Source organism: Talpa occidentalis, unplaced genomic scaffold (assembly GCF_014898055.3).
Source record: "Talpa occidentalis isolate TD23 unplaced genomic scaffold, MPIMG_talOcc4v2.1 talOcc4.15, whole genome shotgun sequence".
NCBI classification, from domain to species: Eukaryota; Metazoa; Chordata; class Mammalia; order Eulipotyphla; family Talpidae; genus Talpa; species Talpa occidentalis.
The window spans coordinates 30,487,217-30,511,755 of NW_023601543.1; the positions used below are offsets into that span (position 1 = coordinate 30,487,217).

The following is a 24,539-nucleotide window of genomic DNA, read 5'->3' on the forward strand; positions in this document are numbered from 1 at the left end:
GCATAAAATTGTTCAGATAGAATTTATAAAGCATACTGTAATATGAGAGACTTGGGAGATTTTGTAAATGTTTAGATATAGTATATTATCCTTCCCTAAAGATTTAAGAATAATTTCTAACGGACAATTTCAAACATACCAGAAAGTTGGGAGAACAGTTTAAATAATTTCCATATACCTATTACCCAAATTAAACCGTTATCAAAATTTTGTCACAAAAAGTACAGATTTTATTAATCTTTGAAAATCTTCCACAATTGTTTCAAAAATCTTTAATTTATTAAAAATATGAAAATGTACACATTTGAGCTAATCTGAATAAACTAATTTTTTTCAAAGATTTTTATTTATTTATTTATTTATACAAGCACTGGGTACAGTCAGAAGCGCGGGAGGGTGACAGAATTCACCAGAGCCAGAGCGGGAAGCAGAACAGGCAGAAGGACCAAAGTACACTGCTAAGGGGAGCAGTGGGTGAGGCAGGAGATGTCTGCATGCCATGTGGGACCCTCACCTGGCAGCCGGGAATCAAATAGGTGCTGCAGAGGCTGCGGGCAGCTTCGCAGTCCAGCACTCAACCGCTGCACCACCAGGAGAGGCCCTAATTTATTTTTTTACTGTATGAGAAGACAGAATTTTACCAGCCCTCTAAAAACCTGAAGTCTTTGAATATTTGTAGGTGGAAATGAAAAATGGCCAACAATGCAATTCCTCCATTGGTATATTCATGCTCTTTTAAGATGTGCCTTTGAGCAACAAGAGAATTTAAAATTAGACATCAAAAACTATTAAGATATGTAGCACAGGAAGTCCTCACTTAAAATTGTCGATAGGTTCTTGGAAACTGCTACTTCAAGCAAAAAGACGATAATGAAATAGGTACTTGAATAATATCCTTTAAATGTAGGCCAGGATTGGTTTTTTTCACATCAATGTTTTAACAAAATGACATAGAACAAAACATTGTTATTCGAGGACCTGCATATAAGAGAAGTGAATTGTGTTGGATGGACTCTAAGATCCCAATGATATTATATAATTCCATATACTTATCTCCAATTTGACCTGAAGAAATCCACTCTGGTTTATTTGAGTATGTTTGAACAATTAGAGCCACTAAGGAGCACCTCAGAAGGAGTTTAGGAGCTGTTTCCAAAGTATCAATGTTCACAGAAAATTCTGTTTACCTCAATGATCCAAGTGTATTAAGATATGCACTTCACAGAGGAATCAGAGCAGTGTTATAATAATGTTATAAGAAGTCAGAAGTTCAGGATTGGAACCTATAATTGGCCATGTGTTAGCTAAGTGACCCTCCACAAGCAATTTCAGGTTTGCCCCCTGTAAAAAGACTAGAAAGTCAGCTGCCAATAAGAAGCCTCACTTTCTTTTGCTAACTAATGAATTTCAGATAGAGGAGATACAGCTCCCCCTCCACATATATCCTTTGCAGTTTGAGGAAAACCAGGACAGATTCATTCAGCCATCTTGAGGCAAAAAATTGTATGTGTCATTTTATGGAAAAGAAGCAGAACTGCAAAGCAAAAGGCCACAGCACCCGTGGTACTAGAGGAGAGTCACTAGCGTACAGGCATACTTATGTGTGCCTCGATCCTAAGTTAGCCACATGGGCCCCAGAGCAGTTCAATTCTACAGGGCATTTCATCAAATAATCTCACTGTGCCATATTGTCATTTTCTATGTGCACTATAATATAAAAAGATTTAAGAAATTTTGCTGTCAACTACTATCTACTATGCAAATATTAGTATTGTTTAGAAAATTTCCTTTGCAAAGATCTTCACGTTTATGGTTAAAAACGGAAATATGCCTGCTATTTTTCACTTGATACAAATGCTGTTGATGTCAAGTAGGAGTTGTTCTTCATGGAGCTCTTTCATGAAGAGAAGCTGCTAACTTACCTATATTTCTTCATGAGAACAGGAAAATGCTTTTTTAAAGATTCATTTTTTTTTTTATTTATGCATAGAACTGGCCAGAGGTGTGTGGGGGGTGAGAGGATTCATGAGAGACAGAGTAGGGAGCAGAACAGGAGGATCTACTGAAATACACTGCTGAGAGGAGCAGCAGACGAGACAGGAGAGGTCTGCTGCACCATGTGGGTCAGCTCCCTGGCCAGGGATTGAACTCAGGCTGCAACATTGATAAATGCTGAGACTTAATCCCTAGGCCACCAGGGAGGGCCCCAGGAAAATGTTTTTTTTTTTTTTTTTTTTTTTTTTTTTTGTCACTTAACTATCTGAGTCCCAGTGTATTACCTAGTACATGCTAGGTACCTAACCATTATGTGTTGAATGAACGAACATCTGTGCAAATGATTAAATTTATACTCAATCATCCATAATATTCAAATTGATAAACATCTGAAATTAAAATAATATGGCAAGATAAAGAGGATGCTAAAAGATAGTCTTAACTTCATTAACATCAACTTCTCATCAACTGAGTTAACTAATCACATAATGAGTTTTTTACCCCAAGGCATATATCTGTATCTTAATGGTTAATGAATTATTTGGGATTCTATGGTTTACAAATGGGGTAAAGGGACTCAATTCTGGTGACAACTGGAGTTCTCAGTGAATAACGAAGATGTTCTAGTGTTTTGAGTTCAATGAAGAAATGAAACTTTATCTCATTTCAATGTTTGTGAAAACACTAACATCATTGCATATTCTGTTAGAATGTGGAAGCTCCATTTATACACTGTCAGGGGAAGAGGCTAAAAATGTAGCCCCTCCATTACACTAAGCAAAATAAGTCAGAAGGAAAAAGACAAATACCAAATGACTTCACTCCTATGTAGAATATGAAGAAACAAAGCAAAGGGACAGACAAAAACAAAAAATTCACAAACCTTTGAAATCTGACTGTAGAACTAAGACTACCAGAAAAGGAGGTAGGGAGTGGGGAGCAAAGGGGAAAAGCAACCCAATGGACTAAGGTGGACGATTATTGGTGCTTTAGTGGTAGGTGTGGTAACATACAGTTGTAGAGGTGTGAGGTTATACCCCTAAAACAAATACAGTGGCTATATAGGCCCCTTACACATAACTCTTACATTCTAAGGATGACCAGGATTGGCTTTTTCAGTCATCCTCATGAGTATGCCCCCATGCCACCCCATGCCACCTATCTTCACATCTAGCGTGATTGCATGTAGGCAATGGAAGGCTAGTCCTCAAAGACTAGCATATTTCAGATAGGAGAGGAAACCCATAAGAGAAGATAAGTATAATGATAAAAATTATTAAAGTAAAAAGCAGTGATGAAAGGAAAATAAACCAGTTTAAAGAACACACACACACACACACACACACACACATATATTTCAAAAGATCATATAACACACATACTTTTCACTGTCAACACACTATACATATTTTGAGACATCTCCATATTATTTTCCATAGCAGCAGGACTAGTAGACCTATGATCCAGCAATTCTACTCCTATCTACTAAAAGAATGAAAAACACTAATTCAATGGGATATATACATTCCTATATTCACTGCAGCACTATTTACAACAGCCAATCTATGTAAATAACCTCAGTGACCAAAGACTGATGAGTGGATTAGGAAGATGTGGTGTATACACAATGGACTATAATTCAGTTTTATATAAAAAATAACCTCTTGACCTTTGCAACAAAATGGATGGATTGGAGGGGATTATGCTAAGCAAAATAAGTCAGAAGGAGAAAGACAAATACCATATGGTGTGTCTCACATGTGCAATATAGAAAAACAAAAGAAAGGATCAGATAAAAACTAGGTAACAACCCCCAGAAATCTGACTATATAACTGAGGCTACCAGAGAAGGGAGAGGGTGGGAAGCAAAATGGGAAGGGGACACAGTGGACTATGGCTGCCTTTGTGGAGTGTGGGGTATAATCACAACACCTGAACAAAGTGATCCTATATGACACCTGAACAATGTGATCCTATACCTCCAAATCATATACAGTATTATAAACCAATGTCACCTCAATAAAAGAAAACTACTGTAGGTATTATATTGTTAGTCAGAATCTTCAGTGTTTGGGAAGATATAAGAACAAAAGTTTATTTGAATCTCTTATTCTAAAAGTACCACTTATAGACATGAAGGTGAACTCATGTTTCTTCTTCCAGTAACTACTAAAAATAATAGGGCTCAGAGACTTTCCAGTTGCTTTCTGGCACAGAAATCTTCACAGCAGAGACAACCCAACATCTTTCTGACTTAGCTGCCTCTGAAGTGACCCTCTTAGGGTAGAGAAGACAATTTCAAACACAGAAAAATGTAGACTATTCTTTGTCTATTGTTTGGTCCACAGGTGTGCAATGGAATGAACACTGGAAAAGTGTGTTCTCCAGTTTACATTGTTATAGCCAGATCATAATGCCTCATGCTCAGCCTAGTAGGGTAATGCCTAGACTACAAGGTAAGCAGGCAGATTACTGAAATATTGGCTGAGAATTAAAACATTTCCCCAATACATTAATACATTTTCCCCCAGGGATTTTGCTGCAAACTTGTGTGATAAATGGGGTTAACTATGCATTTGGGATTGTCAAGGGCTCTTTAACTTTTCATCTTGTTGCTTGGTCTTGATCCATTAGTATAGTGTGCTGGCTAAGAAGAATGAGCCCAGTAGCCAAACTGCAAATCACAACTGTTTGCGACTTTTTTAAAGTCACTTAACTTGCATGAGTCTCCAGTCATTTCTTCTATAAAATGGGGATCATAATAATACCTACCTCACAGAGTAATTCTAGAGATTGAGTTAATCTACTTAAAGCACTGGAAACATTACTTACCATATTGTAAGAACTCAACAAATGTCAGCTGTCAGGATTATTATTTATCAGTTGTAAAGTGCTACAGAAATAGTAATCATCCAGCCAGAACTGGAAAAGCCATTGCTACACCATTGTTGATCTACTTCAAAGGAAGTGTGAAGGTAAGCATTTCCCAAAGAAAAAATTGCTTTGGTGTACAATGATGAAAGTGATGTCTAGATATAGGAAGAAAGAATTCAGCAGAAAGATCAGATGACAGTAGAAAGAGTAATTTAAGAGAAGGCTAATGGCGTGGATGTTTCTCCTAGCTGTTATCACTTAAGTTGGTTAACCTCCCTTCCTTAACTATAAATCTAAATAAAGCCTTTTTGCTCTTTCTGTGGGCTCCTATGTACAGGTGTTGTAACTGAGACCAAGGAGATCAAGGTTGGGTGTAGCCCCAGGCCCACTGCAAGAGAGTGTAGTGGTTAAGTAAGTGAACTCTGGAGCCACATGACCTTGACTACTCAACCAGGCTTTCTTAGCTGAGTAAATGTGGACAAGTTTCTGCATTCCTCTAACTGAGTTTTTATCTCTACTAAATGAGAACAAGAGCTCCCACCCCACAGAGTTGCTTTGAGATATCAAAGAGATAATGCAGTGACCAAACTTGTTACAATGATGCCTAACAAATACTAATAAAGCTGATGATGATATGAAGGATCCTACTGAATTATGGGTAGTCCGCATTTATGTATATTAAACATCACATTCCACTTTATCTGTCAGAATAGTATGTTAATTAAGAAAAAAAAAAAAAGGGAATTGCTGGATCATATGGAAGCTCTATGCTTAGTAGGTCAAGAAATCTCCACACAGCTCCCCATAGTGGTTGGACCAGTTTGCACTCCCACCAACAGTGCAAAAGAGTTCCTTTTTCTCCACACCCTCGCCAACATTTGTTGTTGCTAGTTTTTTTAATATGTGCCATTCTCACTGGTGTAAGATGGTATCTCATTGTAGTTTTGATTTGCATTTCCCTGATTACAAGTGATGTTGAACATTTTTTCATATGTCTGTTGGCCATTTGCATTTCCTCTTCAGAAAAGTTTCTTTTTAGCTCGTCTGCCCATTTTTTGTCTGGATTATTTTCTTTGTTGTTGTTGAGTCTCATCAGCTCTTTGTAGATTTTTGTGATCAATCCTTTATCATTAGTGTTGTGTACAAAAATGTTCTCCCAGTCGGTGGGGTTTCTCTTTGTTTTTGTTATTGTCTCTTTTGCTGTGCAGAAGCTCTTTAATTTGATGTAGTCCCAGCTGTTTATCTTTGCCTTCACTATCACTGCTTTGGGTGATGTGTCTGTAAAGATGTCTTTGATGTGCATATCATGTAGTGTTTCGCCTATATTTCCTTCTGTGTATTTTATGGTTTCAGTCCAGTATTTACCCAAAGGACACAGAAACATCAATTCCAAAGAGCACCTGCACCCCTATGTTTATAGCAGCACTATTTACAATAGCTAAGCTTTGGAAACAACCCAAATGCCCAAAAATAGATGACTGGATCAAGAAGATGTGGTCCATATACACCATGGAATATTACTCAGCATTCGAAAAAGATAAACACATGCAATTTGCAGCAACATGGATGGAGCTGGAAGGGATCATGCTCAGCGAAATAAGCCAGAAAGAAAAAGAAAAATACCGGATGGTTTCACTCATAGCAGGAATCTAGAAAGCTTAAATAACGGACCAGGAAAAAGAATAACTATAAGAAAGAAAATATAAAAATCAACAAACAACTGTGAAGCAGAGACACTCTATGGGAGGTGGGGGGCGGGGAAAGGAGGGATTGGGGTCAAAATAAGGGGGGTGTAATTGTATGGGGAATATAAATTTGAAATAAAAAAAAAGGAAAAGAAAAAAATGGGGAAGACAATTCAGATAGAGCTTGGAAGTCCTTGCTGAGGCCATGCTCTCAGTGTCTACTGATGAGACCCCCCCCAGGTGTGAAGGCAGAAAGGATTTCAAATGCAAAAACATGACTGTTGCAAATTAGGGTTCAGGCTTCCCTGGGAACTGAGAGTGTGTCAGGCCCTATAGAATCAAACCACTATACATTTATGTACGCTTGGTTCCAACAAAGCTGATAGCACCAGTGCAGAAAACCTCCTAGGTCACTTCTGGCAGTCACATATAAAACCCCACCATGGTGTTAATCGCTGTGGCTCAGAGCAAGTAAGGGGTACTCAGCCCTGTTAGAGGACGCTAGGGCCCAAGACGAGCAGCCAGAACATCATAATGAGAATGGTGTATGATTATTTCTCTGCTTCCTCTCCTCTATACATTCACAGCTCTTGAATGCACTACTCAATGCCCAGGAAAGCTAAGACTGATTATATCTCCTGTTTTTGGCCTCTGACTTCTACCTTTGAGTTTACATGGGAGGAGAGTAGGGGTAAGTGGAGGCACTAAAAGGAAAAAGAAAGGCAGGAGTTAAGACAGATTAGGGTATTTTTCCTGCCCATTCCCCCTCTCTTTATGCCACAGTTCATAGGTTCCTCCAAGGTCAAGGTACCCTTTTGCTGTTTCCAGGTTCCAGTGACAATGCTCCTTCTGCTGGCCATTGATGGCCTATCAGTGGTAATTTGCAGTTCTCTCCCTTGTCAGTTCTCTTAACTCTAAACACATCTCTGTAAGTACTTTCTTCCTTTCAACCTTTCAGTGTAATTTATTTCCAAAAAAATCATTATTTCCAGTGTTCACACCTCCTCCACTGGGCCCATTTCTCTTGCCTGCAAGACTGTGGTGGCTATTACAATGTAGACCATGATAACTGTTGCTATTGTTTGTATGCCAGACCTCCTCCTAACAATAAGTAATATTTCTATGGCCCTCAAATAACTTCTTTGTGTTATTTAAATCCCCACTCTCGTGTTCCCATTTGCTCTCATAAGTTGGGGGTAGAGGGAGACTTTACTTATTTTTAGCAGTTGGAGAAGATGAGGTGACTTCTGACAACTACTGATGGAAGTGTATGAAAACCAGTGGCATATTAGAGTCACATGCCTAAATTATTTACCTGAGGATCTATTGATTCATCTCAGCAAAATATCTAATACCAAATACTAGGAATGAAATTGTTCCCTTTTCCTATCCCCAAGCCACCTATTGATTTAAGGAAAAAATGCATTCGACACCACGTTGAGTTACCTTGTACCATACAACATCAGGCTCCTGATCGAACTTTTTAAAGTCATCCATGTCTGGGCAGGAGATCTCCTTTCTTTTAGTGACTTCAGATTTTTCTAAATAGCGGATCCTGCTATTGTAGCACAGGCCTGATTCATTCTCTGCAACAGTCAAGGACATTGACACCTTCATGCAATATGTCGAGTTTCTGTAGAAACAGAGAAATAGCAAAATGGCTTTATTGGGTGTTTACCACTTTGTACTTTATATATTTCAGGAGTATTGACTTTTCCATTTAGGACCTTGCCGAGAAATCAGAAACAACATCAAAACAACATAGAACAGTTTTCTACTCCAACTGAGAGGAAGATATGAAACAAAATGCTAATGTGGACATCTCTGGCCATGAAATAACTATACAGCTACATAGAACAGCTATATCAATATTCTGAACTATAAGACAATCAGACTTCTTTCCCAGTGGTAAATTTTGCAATGTGTAAAATCTCCCAGTGAAAACTTATAAAAATGTCTGTAACTAGAGCTATGGCCATTTCTGTTCTGCCCCTAGAGCCAGTCCCTTAGCAGGTATTACACGGATTGTTTAATTTTGCCATTGGAGTCTAAGCTAATAGTTCCTTTCAAAGACATGTGCCAAAAAACAAATCACAACAACAACAAAATACCAACATATAGAAGATACCAATTAAATTACACAGCTTTTTAAGGTGTTTACTGAAATATATAAGGAGTCAAATTCCAAGTGCCTACAAAGAGTAAAGTGTGGTCAGTCTGGATTATTTTATTTACCAACACTAGCATTATAAAGGAATTTCAACATAAGGTCATTTAGAAATTGTGTATTAACTGGCCAACTCATTATATAAGAATATTTATGGAATACAGTTCTGCCTTTATTTCTCTATGTATAGCCCATGACATTTCCATACCCTCTACTACAGACTTTCAGAGCTATGAACCACACCAAGTATAACACTAGTGTGTGAGGGAGAGATTAGAAGTGGCCTGATAAGATGAGAAGGTCAACTGTCAATCTCTTGGTGGAACATTTCAGGACTAACTCTAGTCTAAACATCAAGGGATACCTATTATTAAAAATAAAATTGCCAAGGGCTCCTCAAAACCAAGGGTTCTATAACACAATGACAGGAATCCTTACAGATGGAATTAGCATGGCAACCAAGAATTTTTTAATGGTTTCAAAAGATTGTTACAATTCATACTGCTTAGTTCTCATTGAAATTTCACAATATGCCAGGCATCATATAAAAAACAGGAGTGCAAATGCCTGCTGCCCCGTGGGTGTGCGAACTAAGTTACTCAAAATGCTATTTAGATTTCTAGTGAAGCTAATCACTGGAGAGTATTCCTGACTATGCCCATGCCCTGAGTCATCTGAGAAGAATGTTGTCAAACCATTCCCATTCTGGTATTCAGATGCATCCCCATTACACAATGTAGACTGTGACCTATTGCTTTTTCTGTCTTCCTCAATGAAGGTTCCTAGAACCCTAAGGGTATAAGATAGGCCCATGGGGGACCAAATGTAAGAATATTTCACTCTCTTGTTAGATGCTTCGCAGACTCTTTAAAAAAAATCATGAAGCTGAAGTCACCAGAATTGTTTCTGAAAGTCGTAGACAAGAAAGTAAAGTTTGATTTCTGTTCCTTTTCTCCTCAATAAACTTTTTCTTTCTTAAAAAAAAAAAGAAAGAAAGAAAGTCAGGTCTGGATCAATCAGTTTGGCTCTACTTGACCCTATTTGCAATACCTCAGTGTTCAACATTGCCATGCTTGCCTCCTTCCTTCCTTTAAAGACCTTACATGATCTTGCTGATCAGAACACCTATCTTGCATTCATTAGGGTATGGTCTCAATGGAATTTCTGCTGTTCTTTGAACACACTATCTATGCAAGCTCTGGACTTTTATTTTTGCTCTTTTCTCTGATCTTCTATCATTTATTTAGTTAGTAGGTATAGCCAGGAATTTGCTGCTCTTGTTCCTCTCACTGTCCTTGAGACCTAAATGAATAGACAGTAGATGCTCAGTAAATGATGGGCACCAGAAATTTTGCATCCAAGAGACATTTCCTCTTTTCCACTTTTGCATCATCCCCATATAGTACTAATTCCCCCTTTCCGCTTTACAGACTCAGATATACAACTGGTCAAACATCACAGCCCCTGTTTAAATATGACCCTGAATAATTTTGTGTGTATCCTTGCACCACCAGAATAAGGATTAACCAAGTTTATTCATCAACATACCAGCAAAGGAAGGAATATTCTGGCTACATCTGGGAGATAAAGAGGACTAGGCTATATATGAGGGATGGAAGAAAGATAGTCATGGTTTTTAAATGATATTTAACACAGACAAAAGATAATCACCTTTGCTGGGCAGTCAGTATGGTTCTTATTGTTACAGACTTTGATCATATCTGCTCCATTAGATATTCCCTCATAATTGTGTCATACCCCCAGGGAAAGAAAGAGCTGTTGAATAGCAGTCTCAACAAGAGGTATAGATAGAATTGTCCAATGCCCTGAAATAAACTTACTATCCAACTTTATGAAATCCTGGGGAGAAGACAGGGAAGGCTAAATGAGGGCCTATGTATATAGTGGTTTCTTACCAAAGCACCAGCTTTGATCTAAAATCCACTGCATTCTGGTACTTGACAGGTGTCTGGAAGAGTTCAACTGGGTAAGAGGCCTAGTACACCAGAGGACTATAAAAGTCAGAGTATCACAGATATACACTATGTCTATAGGCAAGTTATACAGTCTCTCTTATTCTCAGTTTCCTCAACTGAAAAACAAGGATGAGGGCCTCCCTGGTGGTGCAAGAGGTTAAGACACAACCTATGACACTATCCTCAGCCACTGCAGCATAAGTTTGATTCCCTGGCCGGCCAGGGAGGTACCCACATGGTGCGGCAGACCTCTCCTGTCTCGCCCACTGCTCCCCTCAGAAGTGTTTTTCAATCAGTCTGTCTGTTCTGTTTCCCACTCTGTCTCTGGTGAATCCTCTCACCCCTCGCACCTCTGGCCCATACCCCAGTTCTTATATGCATAAATAAATAAATCTTTACAATATATAAATAAATAAAAATAAAAAACAAGGTTGAGTAGTCCTTTATGGTGCTCCTTTACAGGTAAAAGAAAGGAGTTCCTTTCATTATTCAAGCTGTAGTAAAAATGTTTACCATTTTCAGATGGAATAATTCTAACACCTGACCTCATTATACTGCTCTTGACTATTAAAATAATTTTATATATACACACACACAAACACATAAAAGTTTAACACAGCATTTGACATACAGTATTTAATAAACTGTAGTTGTTATTACTATTGTATTGCTGTTACTGATTATACTGTCATGCATATTATTCACATTATAATGTATATGTGATATAGTAATTATTATCACTAATATACTAAAAAACAATACACTGGCAGCAATGAGATAAAATATGCAATGAGTTAGAGGTGCTCCTTGACAGGAGTATGGAAGAAGTCAAATGGGTGAGAGACCTAGTATACTAGAGAACTATAAAAAGTCTGCAAGTGTCACAAATATACACTGTCATAGGCACAAAAGGAAGTCAAAAAAGAGAAAGCAGCTAAGTCAGGAAGGAACTTTCAGCCATTACCAGTACTAGCTACTAGGCAGATGCTAGAACTTTGCAAGTCAAATTGTTAGTTTAAGAGTTCCAATCAGCTTCCCACTCTTTCTGGTGAATGCTCACACTCCCCCCCAATCCTGACCTCTGGCTTACACCCCAGTTCTTGTATGCATAAATAAATGAATATTTTTTAAAAAAAGAGTTCCAATAAACCTTCAGATCATTTATTAAACAAACATCATCTGTAATAAAGCCCAGAACTCTAGGCAAGGTTTTTGAGGACAAGACAAGAGAGTCATATGCTCAGTCCTCTACCCCTCCAAAATATAAGTTATAGGTCATGCCAGTAGCACCTGCATTAACTTGGAATGAGAATGAACACAGGAAAACATCATAGGGTAGTTCATGCATTGAACGAAGAAATGTTTCAGTCTTCTCTAACTTTATTCATGAATGTTAGGACAGGGCTCTGCATGAATTCCTTCTTGCTCTTGTCTGTAGCATGTAAAAGTCTACTGATAAATTCCTTGTTAACCCAGGAACAACCCTAGTATGAAGTCCTTGAAGACAACCAAAGTCTCTTGAACTTGAAGATAAGGTCTGGCATGATTCCTGCTGTCAATGTTACTGACCTGAGGAAGGTACTATCAAGGTTGCCTGACAGTCTAAGACTCAGGTTGATTTTTATTAGTTGTGTAATCCAGGGCTGGCACAATTCCCGCTAACAATCTTGCATTATTTAGATTTTATTTTGAAAACTGCCCCAGGCCAGTTCTATTTTAAATGTTTCCTGCAACTGGGACCTAAAAAAGTTCCTTTTCTTTTTTTTTCCCTAGTAAATTGTTCCTTTTTATTAATAGTAACATTCTTCTTTCCTCTAGATAATACTTTTTTGCCTTATATTTTCTTTTTTTTTTCATTAGGTACAATTAGAAGTGTGCAAATTTGAAGAGGCAGACTGACCAGAGTGCAAGAATGGGATGGGGCTTTTTTCCCCTCCTCCCTTCATATCCTGAGGATGACAAGGAGCACATTCAAGCTCAATATGAGCAAAGGGCTTCTGCAGTGATATTGCAGCAATGTCTCACAATTGCAAGCATTTGTAATCTTTAAAGTGCTTATGTATCTTTTATGTTATTTCATTCTCCCAATAATGCAAGAAAATGGGCAGGATGAGTATCATCTACATTTTGCAGAGAAGTAAAACACAGACACAAAAAGAATAACTTAACCAAGCTCATATAGGTGGATTACAACCAAGGTTTTGGCTCATAGCTACCTGCTACTCAAAATTTAATGCTAACATGGGTTAACAACCAAACTAACTTGTGGTTAGGCCATACAAACTTGGGGGAGCTCCAAGAAAAAAATGCAAATGTGTAAAGATAACATCTAAAGAATTACACTAATAAGCACAGCAAAGAAGAATTTGCAAATTTGTGAATAAATCTCATTTCCTATTCATTTCCTATTCCAAAGAATTAATATTAACTACTTTAGGTCAAAATCTCTACTTAAAAAAATTACATCTATTTTTTTCCCCAGAAGTCATTCTAAAGGAAAATGTTCACCATATTGGGTCCCCTAAGGGAAAAAGCAAGACCAAGGATTTGAAACATACTTGAAAAATCCATATGCTCCTTTTCAACTCCCATTTAGAAAACATGCTTCTACTATGAAATCTAAAGATTTATTTCAGAATTCCCTTTCCTTTGCCTACATCTCAGTCAATCATTGGCAGCCAGATCTTGAACCAGCTATCTGTGCCCTTAGCTGGTAGATTGCAATTGCTTTCCTTGAGAATGGTGACTTGAACTTACCACTTACATCTTATGTTCCTTATTAAATGGAACATGATATACACAAATTTTTCCCTGGAGTAAGTACCTAACTTAAGTGTTCAGCCCCCAAATAAATGACAGTTTGTTTTGAAATGAAGGTGAAGTATAAATTTTTAGCTTGAATGATTTTTAGAATATATGATTTCCACAGTAACAAGATACATTGACTGTTTATTCATTTTAAAGAAACTACATGTTTGACTTACTTTTTACACTTTGGCTTGAAAGTCACTTGATACAGCATTAACAGTGGTGATAATGTGAAGGCACTTAATTTTTATTGAGTACTTACTATATGCTAAGTACTGTACTAAGTACTTTAAATGAATTTTTTCATTGTTGGGGGACAATTTCTCAGGAGCCTCTTGCATTCCTGCATGTCTTGTGAGCAGAGGTGATGAATGTCCCTTCTCCCAGAAATCATTCCAAAGATGTATGAATAGAGAACAGTCTTGGAAGCTAGAAAGAGAGTCTCCCTTCAGTGCAAACGGCAGGTTTGCTTACAGTCTTGTAAAACATTATGTCTTCCTCTGGAGCAAAAAGCTGGCATGATTATGGCCTATTAAAAAAGATTTGTGTTTCCTAAGCTTGAGGTTCTTCTATAATGCAACCCACTATTTTTGCAGATATCATCTGACCCTCTGTATACTGTCCTGTGGGAAGTGGGTTTGGAGAAGCAATATGAATACTGATATTCTTGCTACTTCCATTGCTGTAAATAATTAATTGTCCATTGTTTCTAACCCAAGAGTCTCTTTACTTCTACCAGCACCCATGAAACTGGCAGGCTGTCATGTTAACTTGCAAGTAAGGTAAAATCTCAGATCCCTCACAGTTCTTAACATGTATGTGATACACCAACCTTATAAGGACAATTCTTTTATTCTCATTTTATGTAGGCAAAAACATGAGGCCCAATGATCTCTCCCAAGATCTACAGTAAGACATGATCAAGTTGAGATTTGAACACAAGCCTCTTAACTCCAGAGGCTACATTCTCTGGTAGTGAGCTACTCCAGTCTAGTTCGGTTCAAGTCCTTGGGTTGACCTTTTTTCCTGACTTCATCATGAATCATAAAGAAATTATGTTTGAACAGTCCTAGGATAGAGATTATCGGTGTCATGCCAAAGGCTTAATTTTCATGTCAGCAGGAGAGAAAAACAGTTAATAAAGCATTCTTTGATCATACCTTCAATAAATCCTTGTTTGTTTACTAACCAAATTTTTCTTAATGGGGAAAAAATGTACATAAACTCAAAACCTATTTATTACACTGACAATCTTACAGAAGAGAACTAACATCTATAAAAGATGACATTCTTTGTTAAAAAAGAACACCCCCCAAGCCCCAAACTATTCTACTTATAGAATAAAAAGGACAAATCTGTTTCAGATGATTCTGTATTCCAACTTCTTATTATAGCATAGATATTTTTCTGACAGTAGTAAGTTTACATCTGTTTTTCAATATATAAAAACACCATGGCACATAGCAGTTGCTCATTAATGTAATCTGATTGAGTATGAAAGGTTGCGGGTCTTCATAAAATGATAATATTAAAGTTTTCTCACCTACATTAAAAAAGTTTATTTATATATATATATATATATATACACACACACACACACACACATACACCCATTATCAATATACCCCAACAGAACTGATCATTTGTTTCAACTGATGACTCTACACTGACATATCAGTGACACCCAAAGTCCATAGCTTTCATTCTGGTTTACTTTCAGTATTGTACATATTATGGCTTTGGACAAATGTATAGTGACAGATTTCTACCATTATAGTACCATACAGATATTTTCACTGTCCTAAAGATCCTCTGCGCTTTAACTTTTCATCCCTACCCTCCCATCCCTCAAAACCACTTATCATTTTACTGCCTCCATAGATTTGCCTTTTCCAAATGTCAGATAGTTAGAATCATTCAATATGTAGCTTTTTCAGATTTTTTTTTTGCTTAGTAATATGCATTTAAGATTACTCCATGTATTTTCATGGCTTCAAAGCTCATTTCTTATTAGCACCTAATTACATTCCATTGTCTGTGTATTCCACCTACTGAAGGTCTTCTCGTTTTTTTCCAGATTTTTGCAATTTTCACTTCCTTTGTTAGATTTATTCCTATGAATTTAATACCTTTTGATGGTACTGTAAATGGGATTGTTTTCTTGATTTATTTTCTCTTCTACTTCATTACTTGCACATAGAAATGCAACAAACTTTTGTGTATTGATTTTGTAGCTTGCCACTTTACTGATTTATTGATTCTAGTAGTTTTTTAGTGGGAGTCTTTAGGGTTTTCTAATATATTATCATGTCATCTGCAAATAATGATAGTTTTACTTCTTATTTTCCAATCTGGATTTCTTTCATAGCTTTCTTTTCCCTAATTGCTCTAGCTAGGACTCCCAATGTGCTGAAGAGTAATGGTAAGAGTGGATATCATTGTCATGTACCCAATCTTACAGGAAAAGCTTTCACTTCTTTACCAGTGAACATGACGCTAGCTGTGTGTTTGGCATATATGTCCTTTATTGTGTTGAGGTATGTTTCCTGAATCCATAATTTAATAAAATGTTTTTATGGTGAATGGACGTTGAATCTTGTCAAATGCCTTCTCTGCATCCACTGATATGATCATGTGATTATTCTCTTTCCTCTTGTTGATCTGGTGAATTACATTAATCAATTTGCACATGTTGAACCATCCTGACATCCTGGGAATAAATCCCATTTGATCATGATATATGATCATTTAAATGTATTGTTGAATTCAGTTTGCTAATATTTTGTTGAGGATTTCTATGTCTGCATCTAGTTATAGGTCTGTAGCTTTCTTTCTGTGTGTGTGATATCCTTATCTGCTTTTGGTAGCAAAATAATGCTGGTCTCCTAAAATCTGTTTGGAAACAATCTTTTTTCTCAGTTTCTTGGAAAACCTTGAGAAGGTATTAGTTCCTCTTTGAAGATTTGATAGCACTCACTGATAAAACCATCTGATCCTGGGCTTTTGTTTTTGGGGAGACTTAATTACTAGTACAGTTTCTTGTCTTGTAATTGGTCATTTACATTCTCTGTTTCTTCCTGACTCAGTCTTGGAAAGTTGTACGCTTCTAAGAAATTTATATACTTCTTCCATTGTTCAATGTGTTGGCATATAGATGTTCAAATAAGTCTCCTATATTCCACTGTATTTCTGACGTGTCTTTTGTAATTTCTTTCATTTCTGATTCGGTTTGAGTTTTATACCTTCTTTTTTTTTTTTTCTTAGCGGGTCTAGTTAGAGGTTTCTCAACTTTATTTTTTTCAAAGAAACAGCTTTTGGTTTTGCTGATACATTGAATTGTCTTTTTGACTTCTATTTTATCTATTCCCTCTCTAATTTTTAATATGTTTTTCCTTCGACTTTGTGTTCATGGCACCCCACTATCCCTCCTCTCTGGGATTTGGGATGAGAGACTGCACTACCTGTGTTCTCAGTGTACCTCACCAGCTAACCACCAATCCCAGAGGGAGAAAGGCATAGTACAGACCCAAATGCCTGCTCTGCTCTTACCTTTGCCAGGGACAGGTATGTGTGGAGCAATCCAGATCCTCCACAAGCTTTTCTCCTCTTTCAGAGGTGTGTACCTCCATACCACACCTCGCCTCTCCCTAGGGCCCCTGACTGAGCTGACAGCTCTGCTACCAGTGTCCCCTACTTCACACCACAAACCCCAGGTTCTTATCTCCACTCGCTTCCGGTTCACTACAGTGTCAGTCTCCTCAGTATCCACCTTGTTGAAACCTGCACTGGTCTCTGTTGTCCAAGGAATGATCGATCTCAATCCTATCCATGGGACTCTCTCTCTGAAGAGTTTTCCTCTGGCACCTCCTTTAGAAGCCACAGCCAGAGGGGACCATGCCCTGCTGTTGCCTCTGCCAGAGGCTGTAGGGTCTGCGTCCCTTGTCAAGGCCTACTCTAGGGCTTGCCAGGGTCTGCTGGGTCTACGCTACTCCCAGGTCCTGTCCTGAGAGTTGCTGAGATCTGCCAGGCCTACTATGGTGAAGGCTGCTTCCAGTATGTGCCCGGAGATCACTGAGCTCTTCAGCAGTTCACCAGTGGTAGGGCTGCATCTAGGACCCATCCCAGAGTTCACTGGGGCCTGCTAGGGACTACTGAATAAGTGACACTTGCCACTTTTGTTCAGCTATTTGTGGCAGGGGGACTCCCTAGGCAACCAGGGGTTGCCTCACCAGCCTGGACTACCTGCTTGGCCTGGTCCACTGCTCCATGGGTCCCTCCCCTCGGAAACTTGCTCTTAGTTATAATTATGTTTTCTTTCAGGAATTACTGACTGTTCTGCTGTCTTGTCACTCTCCTCTCTAAATACTCTTTGTTACATTTTCACTGCTTTTTAAAAAACATTTATTTATGCATACAAGAACTGTGGTATAGGCCAGAGTTGTGGGGGGTGAGAGGAATCACCAGTGACAGAGTATATCTGTAAATATCTTGTTCCAAAATTATTCTCATATTATTCATGAAAGTCTTGCTTTATTGCCTGAGTTACATTATAAACTCTTGAAATGTACTGAATTTACTATGGTGAGGACAACGGGTGCTTTGGTGGAAGGAGAGCTATGGTGATAACACCTGCTGGGAGAAATCCTATATTGTCAAAATATTAACAAGGATGTTGAACAATGGTACTTAATTAATTTTAAAAAATAACAAAATTTATTTATATGTAGTTACCTTTCTTCCCATGTAGTAAATGTACTCTCCCTGCCTTTGTGTTGAAATTTATATATGCTAATTGTCTTAGCAACTAAACTGTCACATCCTATGCCTCTATTATCTATTGTCTGACCCCTGCCTATCGATCATAACTGTGACTGTCAGAGATCTTAAAATACTGAAAGAGCTTTTCAACATTCAAAATTAGTACATGGGCCTCCCCAGTGGCGCAGCGGTTGAGCACTGGGCTGCGAAGCTGCCTGCAGCCTCTGCAGAATCGGTTCGAACCCCGGCCGCCGGCGAGGGTCCCACATGGTACGCAGACCTCTCCTGCCGCCTGCTGCTCCCCTCAGCAGTGTACTTCCTCAGTCTACCTGTTCTGCTCCCCACTCTGGCTCTGGTGAATTCTCTCACCCTCCCGCGCTTCTGACTGTAGCCAGTGCTTGTATAAATAAATAAATAAATCTTAAAAAACAAAAAACAAAATTAGTTCATGTTGCTCTAACTTAATGACCCACTATTCCAACACATCATTCTATTGAATTCTATCACTAAATTTACTAAGAATAACTTATTAGTCAAACCCAATAACTCTCATCCTACATGATCTCTGTAAATTATTTGACATTTGTAAATTTTCTTGAAATTGTTAAATCTACCATTCTAAGATATCTCATGATTGCCTACTTCTCTGACCACTCCTTTTTTTTTTTAAATTTTAAAATGACAGGTTTATTAGGAGAAAGAGAAAAAAGAGAAGAGAGGTTATCTGTATAGTCACAGGTGAGCAGGAGAGCTGTCCCTGCTGCTTTGCAAAGGGAAAATATTTGTGAAAAGAAACACCTACATCATCACAGGCAGGCAAGAGACCTACCTCTGACCACACCTCATAATTATATTACTGATTTTCTTCTTTGGCCTCTCCACAAAATGTTGGTTATTTTCCTCCAGGTCTCAGGATTTCTTCCACTGTTTTGTTTGTGTTTTTCTTCTGTTCATCCAGCCTTCATCTCCAGCAATTTTGTTCAAGCACTAAGTTCTAACCACAAATTAAGTGCTGAAGACATACATTTTAGTTTTATTCCTCTCTCTTGAATGCAAGTCCAGTACTACCATGTATGATTTCACATGACTGTCATGAACTTATATTAAAGGGTAGTTATATTCTCTCCCATAACCCTGTTCTTGCTCCTTTAATATCTATTATGATTACAGGCATTACTCGTCACACCATAGAGTTTCTCATGTTAGATGCCTTAATATCGTCCTCTGCTCTACCTACCCACACTTATTCCCCATATACCACTGGTTAACACGCTGCTAATTCCGTTTTCAATGTTTTCTGTGTATCTGATGTCTCATCTAGGTTCTGCTACAGTTTAAGCCCTAATCATGTTTTTCCTGCATTATCACAACAGCAACATAACAGGTTTTCTTGCATTCATTTTTTACAGAATAATTTACTTTTGATTTTCTAACAGTACTTATAAGCAGCAGTAGAAGGGTGACAGCAGAGACAAATAAGCACAAAAAGTCCATGTTTGAAGTATTTTAGAGGAAATAAAAAAAGATAGGGTAAAAGATAGTCTGAGGCTAGAAGAAAAGAAAGGAGAAAGTGGGTCAGCTATAAAATCATTAATGAGAATGGACAGTAGAAAGGAAGAGGTTGATGGAGACACGGCAGGAATATGTCCTTAGCACTCTGCTCTCCTTGCTCTATATCCTCTTTCTGGGTTATTCCAACCATTTTTATTTTCTAATGCAACTTCCACCTCTAAATACTTAATCTCCAGTGCTGATGTCTCTCCTAAGTTCTACACTCATATCTAAGCATGCATGAGGTATCTCTATTAGAATGCTCCACAGATAAATATCGAAGTATGTCTAAAAGTAAATTCAACTCATATAGCTTCTCTATTATTCTCCATCTAAATCTATAGCATCACTATTTAGTTAGAATAGAAACCCTTTAGCAGAAACCTGGGAATTACCCTACTCATTCTCTCATTCTGATCTCAACTACCAAGAATTTTACCCACCAAATAGTTCTCTATATTCTTTACTCCATCCCAATTTCACCTTAGTTTAAATCTTATTACTGTGGCAACCACTTAATGGCTTACTCCATTATCTACCCTCTTTCTACACCATCCTAATTTCAGCACTATCTCCGGAATGGTCTTTCCACAAAAGTTACTCTGAACCAAGCCAAAACATCAACTTTTTCTGCTGAGGGCTGATGAATAAAACAATCAAGTTGAAATGGAAGAAAACACAAAATATTATTTTAAATTCCTTTATAATATATTAAAAGAAAATGATACAATACATTAATTCCAATAAGGTATGTGTATGTACTGCAGAAAAAAAAAATTAGATACAGTTATACAGCAGTCCTGTCTTTAGGTGGTAAAGCCAAAACTATTTTTTGCTTTGTTTAGCTATACTTCAAATCACTGTGCAACAACAGGGCATTGTATGATAAGAATACATACAAAATATTCATGGCTATGAGGGAGTTGAATTATTCTGAATACTAATAAAATTCTAGACTGGAAAAAATTAAAACAGCTAAAACAGTGGGATTTCAACCGCTAGGAGTTAAGCACCTTCTAAGATAATATTTTAATACCTGATTTATTTATTTTTATCACTATCTGGCATAATATCCTTAGAGAATATTTTTTTTTTCTTTTACAATAGTTTATAGAGTTCCTGACATAATAAAAAAAAGTGCTTGATTTTTCAGGTTGAAAAATGAATTAAAAATGAAAATAAGTGTATCTTTGCATGGCTACTTCCTTGGGTACATAAATAATGCAGGAGGAGAGAAGTGGAGAGAGTTAAATTTAAAAGGAAGAAGTGGAGTTTTGAGTTTTTTATGTTGAAAAACAGGACTATACTAAAAAATAGAATCAAATCTTGACGGACGGAAAGAGCGTTAAATTACAAACATGTGAAATCCTTATATCTTTGGAACACACAGGGAGTGTGTGTTCATGACTTGGCAAAGTACACGTCAAATACTGCCAGCTGCCTGTTTTTGTAAATAAAGTTTTATTTGAACCTAGCAACACTCATAACTTCAAGTACTGTTTATGATTACTTTGTGGCTATACGGAGTAACATGAGAGGTTCTTTTCATTAAGTCTCAATTATTACAACTTGATCCTTCCAGAAAGTTCGTGGATCCTTGTACTGGAAATCGACAGTCTAGAACAGTCACTACAGAAGCGCCCCCTAGCGATTACCCTTGACTAGTGACACGTTCTGGCTGTTTCCAGAACATTCTCTAGGCCAGGAAGTACTCGCGGTGTGGGATATACCATTATGGTGGGGGGGTGGAAGTAGGAGGTGAGACTTTTTTTTTACCTCCTTACAAGTACTTCACATAAATGGATCTAAGTATATATGCTAGCTCCGCTGTCTGGTTTCTTAAAAAACTTTCAACAGTGTAACAGGTTCCCTTAATTCCTTGGGGAGGGAGAAAATATAATCCCTGAGAAATCGAGCACACCCCTACAGTCTCTCGAAGTTGGAATCGCCCAACGGAGAAAAGCCTCAGGGTTAGGCCCAAGGCTCTCTTTCCTCAGAGCCCTAGCAGGGGGAGAGGTACATATCAACTACCTTTCTGGCTTCAGAGATCTGTGTTTAGGCTGCTACCACACAGATTGGGGCAGGAAAGGTAAAGTATTGTGGAAGATGTCCTAGGGCGGGGCAAGCCTGTGGAGGGTGTGGGGTGGGGGGCCCCCGAGGCGGGGTTGGGGGGCCTGAGGTGGCTGAGGCCGGGAAGGGGGGCGGCGGCCAAGGCTGGAGGCCCGAGGTGGGGGGGTCCTAGGCGGGGGTGAGGACCCGAGGGCGGATGGGGGGCCCCGAGGCGGGGTTGGCGTTGGGGGGTGGGCGGAGGTGGGGTGAAGGGGCGGGGGGGGGGGTCGGTTGAGCCGGTTGAGGCGGGGATTGGGAGGCGTAGGCTGAGGCGGGGTGGGGGGAGTGGGGGGGAGGTGTTGCCTGAGGTGGGGTGGCTGAGGTGGGGTTGGCCGAGGTAGGGGGGCGGCCGAGGTGGGGGGGCGGCGGGGGCGTGGCCAAGGCAGGATGGGGCGGGCACGGCAGGGGTGTGTGGCTGAGGGGGGCATGGCTGAGGGGGGTGGCCAGGGTGGGGGTCCGAGGCGGGAGGGTCTCAGGAGAGTGGACTTGCTCAGGGGGGAGGGGATGGGAGGCAAGGGAGGGAGAATATCTAGAGGGAAGGGGTGGGAATAAGGAGGGGAAGGGGTGAGAGAACAGATTGATTTACCCCTCCAGGGCCAACTAAAGCTTTTGAGGCATTTTGTCACCATGGCCTTGAAACCTGACGACCCTTGTGGTGGGTTCCGGCATAGCAAGGTTCTGGAGTTCATCAATGAGAAGATAGCAGGTCACGAGAATGGCCCAGAGTTCTATGTCGCAAATACATTCCTGTCCTGGGACGAGGTGGAGGACAAACTCAAGGACATCTTGGAGGACAGCGAGGTGCCCAGCGAGGCCAAAGAGGCCTGTGCCTGGAGCAGCCTGGCCTTGGGCATGCGCTTCGCCTACAGGCAGAGCCAGTTACATGCACGCAGGGTGCAGTGGCTGCAGGATTTCGCCAAACTGCACAAGTCGGCTGCGCAGTCCTTGGCCACAGACGTGAGAGAGCTGAACACGCAACAGGAGTTGGAGCGCAATGAGGCAGCCTTAAGGCTGAGGCAGACCCAGGCCAATCTAGCAGAGATGAGAAAGGAAAGGGACTTGCTGAGGTGGAAGCTCCTCCGGGCGGTAAGATTACTCCAACTGACCCACTCTCACTTTCCCTGACTCTTCCCCCTACCCTACCCCAGATCGGTTCTCAACCCTGCCCACTTCTCTCCAGGAGATGGAGTCTCCCCCTGATTGGGCTGCAGAGGGGCCACTAGTGGCAACTGTCAGGAGAATGAAGACTGAAGGAACAGGTGAGAAGGAAGAGTCAGTGGGAGCGGCTGCTACTGCTCCCGCTGCTACTCCTGCTCCCACTGCCGGTGAAGCCTCTGCTGTCTTAGAAGAAGCAGGAGAAAAACCAGAGGAGGAGGAAGGAGCCATGGCCACAAAGGAGCTGGGTGGAGGTGTAGTGCAGCCTGGAAATTTAAAGCATAAAATTTACACCGCGGGTAGGCAGCGGGAGGGTGATGGCAAGTCAGTGGAAACAACCACATTTTATTTCTCTGGGACCACGGTGCGACGTGGGTCCACAATCTCAACAGCACCCCTTCATGTCCATCTCCCTCCTTCATTCACATACTCATACCCACGCCCTTCATCCCCCTTCCAAGACACACCCACACCATCTCCACCAACAGCAACTGTAGTGCCATCTCAGATGCCTTCTGCTGATGCTAGCTCATTGTCTGACCTGGGGGGGCAGGGACTAGACCCTCAAGAGCTTCAAACAGACAGGAAAGACTTAGATACCAGCCTGCAGAAAAGAGCTCTAGTATTTCGTAGGCCTGGGGACTGGGACTGCCCTTGGTGTAAAGCTGTGAATTTTTCACGGAGGAAAACTTGTTTCCGCTGTGGGAGGGGAATCTGGCTACAAAATCCTTAAATTCAGAAATGTAAAGTAACAAAAATATATCCCAGTGGGAAATCAATTTCTGGGGGAGGGGGGTTTAAGGGAAGGTTTGGGGAAGGGGGGAGGCAGCTTGGGTGGGTGGGAGGATGGGTAGGGCCAAGGGGGTTGTTAGAGGTGGGGTGGATGGGTGGGGGATGGATGGGTGGGGGGAGGGGTGGGTGGTGGATGGGTGGGGCAAGGGAGTTGTGAGAGGTGAGGGGGGTGGAAAGGGGGGTAGGGAAGGGAAGTAGGGTATAGGGTGGTGGCTAGGGAGGGTATAGATTAGGGGTTGGGGGAGAGAGAAACACAGAGACAGACATGTTTTGATGACCCTGTGTGTCTTCCAGAGAATTAGCACTTAATACTCTAGAACTGCTGAAGCTTCTATTTGTGTGTCCGTCTGTCCCCAAACCTAGTACCTTATACACTGGGCATGTATTTAACAGCCCACTCCCCACACCCCCAAACTAGGTCTTACATGACTGGAGCAGGAATGGTCATCTGACCCATCCTGAACCAAACGGATTCTCCGGCTGGAGAATCTGAATCTGAATAGAGAGACAGAGTCCTTTAAGATGGTGTTGGGCAATGAAGCAGGGGGTCTCCTGGAGCTGGGGCCAAGGTCAGAGGCACACACACGTGGATCACAGCTGAGGTCTGGCCCTGGTTGTGGGGAGCAGAACCAGGTGCTTTATAGATATGCGGTGTCTTTAGAGAATGCC

General features: G+C 40.0%; 2 protein-coding genes across 3 annotated transcripts in view; one reads left to right on the plus strand and one right to left on the minus strand.

The window, feature by feature from the left end:
• The window catches only part of IL1RAPL2 (interleukin 1 receptor accessory protein like 2), a 972,543-nt gene that overhangs the window by 471,315 nt on the left and 476,689 nt on the right, over positions 1-24,539 (minus strand). For both annotated transcript variants that reach the window (XM_037512149.2, XM_054695626.1), the window contains exon 3: positions 8,001-8,187. In XM_037512149.2, the coding sequence (XP_037368046.2) occupies positions 8,001-8,187 (187 nt within the window). The remainder of the gene's footprint in view (positions 1-8,000; positions 8,188-24,539) is intronic.
• Positions 21,803-23,842, plus strand: TEX13A (testis expressed 13A). Its single transcript, XM_037512151.2, has 3 exons — positions 21,803-21,903; positions 22,518-23,009; positions 23,104-23,842. The coding sequence occupies exons 2-3, from the start codon at positions 22,551-22,553 to the stop codon at positions 23,809-23,811; spliced, it is 1,167 nt and encodes a 388-aa protein (XP_037368048.1). The 5' UTR covers positions 21,803-21,903; positions 22,518-22,550; the 3' UTR covers positions 23,812-23,842.

Bases quoted from the DNA above. Each gene is read 5' to 3' on its own strand.
- TEX13A (XM_037512151.2), top strand. From the start codon at position 22,551: ATGGCCTTGAAACCTGACGACCCTTGTGGTGGGTTCCGGCATAGCAAG. The intron at 23,010-23,103 runs GTAAGATTACTC...ACTTCTCTCCAG, and splicing joins GGTGGAAGCTCCTCCGGGCG to GAGATGGAGTCTCCCCCTGA.